At 51.9% G+C, this 7,566-nt stretch overlaps 1 protein-coding gene across 1 annotated transcript; it reads left to right on the forward strand.

Moving 5' to 3' along the window:
• The first annotated feature begins 218 nt into the window (after positions 1-218).
• Positions 219-6,325, forward strand: SOX9 (SRY-box transcription factor 9). Its single transcript, XM_083874343.1, has 3 exons — positions 219-1,931; positions 3,777-4,030; positions 4,636-6,325. The coding sequence occupies exons 1-3, from the start codon at positions 1,501-1,503 to the stop codon at positions 5,406-5,408; spliced, it is 1,458 nt and encodes a 485-aa protein (XP_083730469.1). The 5' UTR covers positions 219-1,500; the 3' UTR covers positions 5,409-6,325.
• Positions 6,326-7,566: the final 1,241 nt, after the last annotated feature.

Raw genomic sequence — 7,566 nt, forward strand, 5'->3', positions numbered from 1 at the left:
TGGGGCATTGGGATGGGGGAATGGGATAAAAAACCGGGATAAGGAACAGGGATGGGGAACAGGGATAAAAAAAACGGGATGTGGGACTGGGATGTGGGATGGGGGAATGGGATGGAGGACTGGGATAAAAAACCGGGATGAAGAACAGGGAGGGGGGACCGGGATGGGGAACTGGGATTAAAAAACGGGATGGGGAACTGGGATGGGGAACTGGGATGTGGGAATGGGATGTAGGACTGGGATAAAAAACCGGGATGAAGAACAGGGAGGGGGGACCGGGATGGGGAACTGGGATGTGGAACTGGGATTAAAAAACGGGATGGGGAACTGGGATGGGGAACAGGGATGGGGAACCGGGATGGGGAACGGGGATAGGGAACAGGGATGAGGGTCCCGCAGCCCGGTCCGGCCGCGCAGGGAAAGCCGCGCCGGGACTATCGGGATGAAGAATAACGACACATAAAGAGGAATAACCGGGGAACGCGCAGAGCGCGGGGCGGGCAGGGGGGCGCGCCGGGACCCCGCTTCCAAAAAAAAAAAAAAAAAAAAAAAAAAATCATATTTTGGGGTCTCTGGGGTGGGCCACCCCCATGTCCCCGCGGTGTCCCCGCGGTGGCCCCGAGCTGTCCCCGCGGTGTCCCCGAGCTGTCCCCGCGGTGTCCCCGCGGTCCCGGACGGGCTCCCGGCCCTGCCCCGCCCCCCCCGGCCCGCACCGTTCCTGAGCCTCTGGCGCCCCCTGGGGACAGAACCGCGCATCGCACCCCGCTCCGCGCCCCCCGCCCGCCGCCAGCGCGGCTGCGGGGCCCATCCGCGGCCACCCCATCACCCACCCGCGAGGAGGCACCGGCGGGGGCCGCGTGTGGCGCAGCGGGCGCTGCCGCTGTCGCTGTCCCCGTTGTCGCCATCGCTGCCATCGCCACCAGCACCGCCGCCCATCCCGCCCCGTGTCCCCTCAGCGCTGCGCGCCGCCGCCAAGCCCCGCCCCCATCACTCGGCTCAGCCAATGAGAGCGGGGCGGCCCCCGCGCGCCGCGCGCTGATTGGCTGCGGCGGGGCGGGCGCGCGGCCCCGCGCGGGGTATTTGTGGGCGCGGCGCGGAGCGGCCTCAGAGCCGCGCTGGAGACCGGCGGGGCCGCTCGCCCCGCTCCTCCTCCTTATTCTCCCTCCTCCTGCTGCTCCTTCTCCCGGCCACGCATAAGTTTTTTCCCTTTCCTCGCTCCGAAGAATTTTAAAATTTTTGCCTTTTTTTGTGTTTTTTTTGCAATTTTTTTGGTTTTTTTTTCAATTTTAATTATTTTTTAGCGTTTTTCGCGCTGAGGAGAAGTAATAAAAACTTATTTTGAAGTTCTTTCCCCTCTTCTCTGCCTCTCCGAATTTTTTTTTTTTTACTTTTTTTAACCCTTTAACGCATAACTTTTTTTTTTTTTTTAATTTTTTTTTTTTTTTTTTTTTTTTTTTTTTTTTTTGCGCCCCCCTTATTTTCCCCCACTTTTTTTCTCGCATGAATCTCCTGGACCCTTTCAGGAAGATGACAGAAGAGCAGGAGAAATGCCTGTCGGGCGCGCCCAGCCCCAGCCTGTCGGATGAATCCGCCGGCTCCCCCTGCCCCTCCGCATCCGGCTCGGACACCGAGAACACCCGCCCGCAGGAAAACACCTTCCCCAAAACCGACCCCGAGCTGAAGAAGGAAAACGACGAGGATAAATTCCCTGTTTGTATCAGAGAAGCGGTGAGCCAGGTGCTGAAGGGCTATGACTGGACGCTGGTGCCCATGCCCGTGAGGGTGAACGGCTCCAGCAAGAACAAACCGCACGTCAAGAGGCCCATGAACGCCTTCATGGTGTGGGCCCAGGCGGCCCGCAGGAAACTGGCCGATCAGTACCCGCACCTGCACAACGCCGAGCTCAGCAAAACGCTGGGGAAGCTCTGGAGGTGAGTGGGGGGTGATACAGGGGGTGTTAGGGGTAAAGAGAGGGGGGTGGGAGAGAGGAAAAGGGGATGGGAAATGGGGTTTGTTTGGTGGAGTGGGAAATAGGGGGAGAATTGGGGGGGGAAGAGACAGGAGTGGGGTGAGAGTAGGGGGAAAGGGCCAGGAGTGGAGGGGGAATAGGGGGAAAGAGCCAGGAGTGCAGGGGGAATAGGGGAATAAGGAAAGAGCCAGGAGTGGAGGGGGAATAGGGGGAAAGAGCCAGGAGTGCAGGGGGAATAGGGGGAAAGAGCCAGGAGTGGAGTGAGAAAGGGGAATAAGGAAAGAGCCAGGAGTGGAGGGGGAATAGGGGGAAAGAGCCAGGAGTGCAGGGGGAATAGGGGAATAAGGAAAGAGCCAGGAGTGGGGTGGGAATAGGGGGGGAAAGAGCCAGGAGTGCAGGGGGAATAGGGGAATAAGGAAAGAGCCAGGAGTGGGGTGGGAATAGGGGGGGAAAGAGCCAGGAGTGGGGTGAGAGTAGGGGGGAAAGAGCCAGGAGTAGAGTGGGAATAGGAGGGGAAAGACCCAGGAGTGGAGGGGGAATAGGGGAATAAGGAAAGACCCAGGAGTGCGGTGAGAACAGGGGGAAAGACTTAGAAGTCGAGTGAGAATAGGGGGAAAGAGCCAGGAGTGGAGGGGGAATAAGGAAAGAGCCAGGAGTGGAGGGGGAATAGGGGGAAAGAGACAGGAGTGGAGTGAGAACAGGGGATAAAGTGTGAGAACAGGGGGGAAAGACCTAGGAGTGCAGTGAAAACGGGGGGAAGGAGCCAGGAGTGGAGGGGGAATAAGGAAAGACCCAGGAGTGGAGTGAGAATGGGGGAAAGGAAACAGCCAGGAGTGGAGTGAGAAAGGGGAATAAGGAGAGACCCAGGAGTGGAGGGGGAATAGGGGGGAAAGACTCAGAAGTGGAGTGAGAAAAGGGAATAAGGAAAGAGCCAGGAGTGGGGTAAGAACAGGGGGAAAGACCCAGGAGTGCAGAGAGAACAGCGGGAAAGAGCCAGGAGTGGGGTGAGAAGGGGGGTAAAGAGCCAGGAGTGGAGTGAAAAGGGGAAAAAGGAAAGAGCCAGGAGTGGAGTGAGAAAGGGGATAAGGAAAGACTCAGAGAAAGTGGAGTGGGAGGGGGAAAGACGCAGGAATGAAGCGAGAGGCAGAAGAACTGCCCACCAGCCGTGCCCACTGCAAAACTTGGGCTTGTTCACTGGAGGAGAAGCCAGAATAGGAGAGGGCGGGGTGGGGGAAGGAGGAAAGTAGGGAAAAGCCTTTCGCCTTTTGGTGTTGGAAGCGATTTCAGCTCCCTGAGCGATGCCCCGGGGCTGCTCTGTCTGTTTGCGGAGGAAATGATGGATTTTGGGGGAATTGCATCAGCTCGGGAGGGTGGGAGGGTGGCAGCGCCAGAGTGAGGCGGGAGGGGAGGAAAACTCGAGGCCACTGGCTCACCTGGGACACCGAGCCAGGGGGGGATCCCAAAGGGTGGGACCCCCAAAATCACCCGGGGACAGAGAGATGTTCCTATAGGATAAGGAGGGCGAGGGCTGGAGCTCATTGCCACCCCTGGAGTGAATAAATCTGCAGGACAAGAGGGTGACAACCACAGGATGCCCAGGGACAAGGGGGTGACAATCACAGAATGCCCAGGGGACAAGAGGGTGACAACCACAGAATGCCCAGGGGACAAGAGGGTGACAAACAGAGTGTCCCGGACAGGGGGTTCAGGTGATGGGAAGGGGATTTTTCGTTGCTATTTGGGGAAAACCAGGGAAAGGCTCTGGTGCACTCCCCTGAGCCATAAATGACCCCTGTCCCCTCCCCAGGCTGCTGAACGAGAGCGAGAAGCGCCCGTTCGTGGAGGAGGCCGAGCGGCTGCGGGTGCAGCACAAGAAGGACCACCCCGACTACAAGTACCAGCCCCGGCGGAGGAAGTCGGTGAAGAACGGGCAGGCGGAGCAGGAGGAGGGCGCCGAGCAGACACACATCTCCCCCAATGCCATCTTCAAGGCGCTGCAGGCAGACTCGCCACAGTCCTCCTCCAGCATCAGCGAGGTGCACTCGCCCGGGGAGCACTCGGGTGGGTACCGGGGAGACTCCTGGGGGTGGGATTGGGGATGGGATGGGATGGAGATGGGGTGGGGTGAGATTGGGGGGAAGGAAAGACCCAGGAGTGGAGGGAGAATGGGGGAAAAGAGCCAGGAGTGGAGGGAGAATAGAGGGGAAAGATCCAGGAGTGGAGTGAGAACAGGGGAATGAGACAAGACCCAGGAGTGGAGTGAGAATAGGAAAGAAAAGACCCAGGAATGGAGTGAGAACACGGGAATAAAGTAAAGAAAGACCCAGGAATGGAGAGAGAACAGGAGAATAAGGAAAGACTCAGAAATGGAGTGGGAGGGAGAAGAACTACCCACAAACTTTGCCCACAGCCTGGGCATGCAAATCCTCACTTCAGTGAGCCACTGCGGGCACCTCCCTCTGTTTTCCTGTGTGAAACATGAACTTGTGCTTTTTAAAAACCAAAAATACCACCCCAAAACCATTGCCCCTGTCCCGGCTCATGTCCCAGGGCTGTGCTGACAGGGCTGAGCTCTGCACCTCTCACACCTGGAGGGGCACAGACTGCAGGTGACCTATTGCAGCATTGTCACCCTTGTCACACCTTCACCCGTGTCCTTCCTGCAGGGCAATCCCAGGGCCCCCCCACGCCCCCCACCACCCCCAAGACGGACGCCCAGCCGGGCAAGCAGGACCTGAAGCGGGAGGGCCGCGCGCTGGGCGAGGGCGGCCGGCAGCCGCCCCACATCGATTTCCGCGACGTGGACATCGGCGAGCTCAGCAGCGACGTCATCTCCAACATCGAGACCTTCGACGTCAACGAGTTCGACCAGTACCTGCCCCCCAACGGGCACCCCGGCCAGGTGAGCTACACGGGCAGCTACGGCATCAGCGGGGCCGCGGGGACGCCGCCGGGCGCCGGACACGTCTGGATGGCCAAACAGCCGGGGCTGAGCGTGGAGCAGAGTCAACAACAACCACAACAACAGCCACAACAACAACAACAGCAGCAAAGGACGCACATCAAGACAGAACAGCTGAGCCCCAGCCATTACAGCGAGCAGCAGCAACACTCCCCTCAACAACAACAACAACAGCAGCAACAACAACAACAACAGCTGAGCTACAGCTCCTTCAACCTGCAGCACTACAGCTCGTCCTACCCCAGCATCAGCCGCGCTCAGTATGAGTATGGAGAGCACCAGGGTGGTTCATCGGGCTCCTACTACAGCCACGCCGGGCAGGGCGGGGGGCTCTACTCCACCTTCAGCTACATGAGCCCCACGCAGAGGCCCATGTACACCCCCATCGCTGACACGGCCGGGGTGCCCTCCATCCCCCAGACACACAGCCCGCAGCACTGGGAGCAGCCCGTCTACACGCAGCTCACCCGGCCCTGAGTGCCAAAACACCACAACAAACAAATAAATAAATTTAAAAAAAAAAGAAATCCACGCACGCGCGCAAATAAAAGAAAAAAAAATCAAGCGGTAAATCATATTAAATCGGAAGAAAAATCAGCAAGGATGAGTCGCGTCAAGCTGGTTGTGGGTGTGTTTTTTTTGTTATTTTTTTTTTTGTCAGTTCTCGAAGTTTCAGTTTCAAAGACGCTCATGTGGAAGCTGAGAGCGCCCTCGAGCCTTCTGCACTTACAGTGTCCACCCCCAGCCCCCAAAATTTGGGCTGGGCTTGTCAAGGATTGGACTTGAACTCTGCTTCAGAGATTTATTATTTTTTTTTTTTTTCTGCCCAGCTGGCTCTTTCTCTGGACTTTTGTAATGATTTTTTTTTTTTTTTTTTAGCGGTAATTACAAGATAAAAAAATAAAAAATTTAAAAAAAAAATAAAGAAGAAGAAAAAAAAATGGGAGGGGTTAAAAGAGAAATCTCAGAGTCCTCTGTGAGGAATATTCTCTATTTTAAATATTTTTAGTATGTACTGTGTATGATTCGTTACCAATTTGAGGGGATTTATACCTATTTTTTAGAGATTTTTTCATTTTTGGAAACGCTCTTATTTTTCCAACAACTTAAAAAAAAAAAAATGACACTTAGTGGAGCAACCCTAGATTTTCTTGCAGAGGTATTTTTGTATAGAAAAGTGTCTTTTTTTTTTTTTTTTTGCTCTAAAAATGAAACTAAACCAGCGTGCTCTGCCCTGGGAAAACCCAACACTGGGAGAGGCTTTATTTTTCTAACTCATAGCAAAAAAAATAAAAAACCCAGCCAAGAGAAAAACTTCACTTTATTTTTTAAACAACCTTGAGCCTTAAAAGAAAAAAAAAAGAAAAAGGAGGAATAAAAAAAAATAAAATAAATCCATGCTGAAAAGCCTTAAAATAATCCTGGGATAATCAGTGGGTTGGGGTTGGGCCTGACCCCTCCAGGCACCCCCTGCCCACCCCAGGGTGGCCAAACCCAGCCTGGGACACGTCCCAGACCCTTTAAATTATTTATTTGGGGGAGAAGAGCAGCTTTGAATCGTGATTTTATTTTTAATTTTTTTAATTTTTTTGTTTGTTTCCATCTCCCCCCCTCTCGTTCTTTTCATTAGTCTGGAAGGTGACCGTGCCTGTTAAATTATGGTCTGAAACTGTAACCAAGTCCTTTATTTATCTCTTTAATTCCTTTTTTTTTTTTTTTTGGTCGTTGTTATTATTATAATTATTATTATTCTTTTTTGTTGTTGTTTTATTTTGGAATCTACGTCCTGGGTTTGTACAAACTTTTGTGCTCTTCCTTTTATTTGTTTGTTTGTTTGAGGTTTTATTTTCTTTTTTTTTTGCCTTCGAGGAGAAACTGGAAGAAGAAAAAAAAAATGAGATTTTTTGTACAAACTAAAGATTGCAAATGTAGCGGATCACTGAATCATTTGCCTTGTTTCCTGCCTCAGCTCTCTGGGACACTCCAGCCCTGCTGCAGGGCTGGCACCGTTTTAGCCTTCAAAACCCCCCTCCCCAAAATAAAAATAAATAAAATAAAAATAAAAATAAACTGCCTGGAAGAGCTGGAGGAGGAGAGGGGGGGGACACTGAACTTTGGTGAAGCTGTGGCTGAACAGTTTAAGGATTGCTTTTTAAAAAAGACAGCGGACTTTTTTTTTTATTTAAAAAAAAAATAATTGATATATTTGTTAACTTTTTTTTTTTTTTTTTAGGGATTCAGTAGGAGGAAAAAAAAAAAAAAAACACAAAATCTTAAAGCACTCTTATAATATGGCATCTTTCTATTTCTGTATAAAAGCAGATCTTTTTAAAGTATTTCTGTAACTTAAAAGACCTGTCCTTTTAAATCATATTTTGTCTTTAGGTAAGTTTGGTTTTGGTTTTGGTTGCAAGATCTTTCTCTTTGTGAAACTTACCTTTTTTTTTGGTTTTGTTTTGTTTTATTTTTGGTTTTGTTTTTGTTTGGTTTTGGTTTTTTTTTTTTTTTGTATATTATTGTTTGCAATAAATATACATTGTATTAAAAGTTCCACCTGGCCCAGGTGTGGGATTTATTGTTTATTATATCAGGATTTTGGATCAGAGAATTGCTGGATGGGTTTGGCTTCATGGCT

Source organism: Zosterops lateralis (assembly GCF_965231275.1).
Source record: "Zosterops lateralis genome assembly, chromosome: 18".
NCBI lineage: Eukaryota > Metazoa > Chordata > Aves > Passeriformes > Zosteropidae > Zosterops > Zosterops lateralis.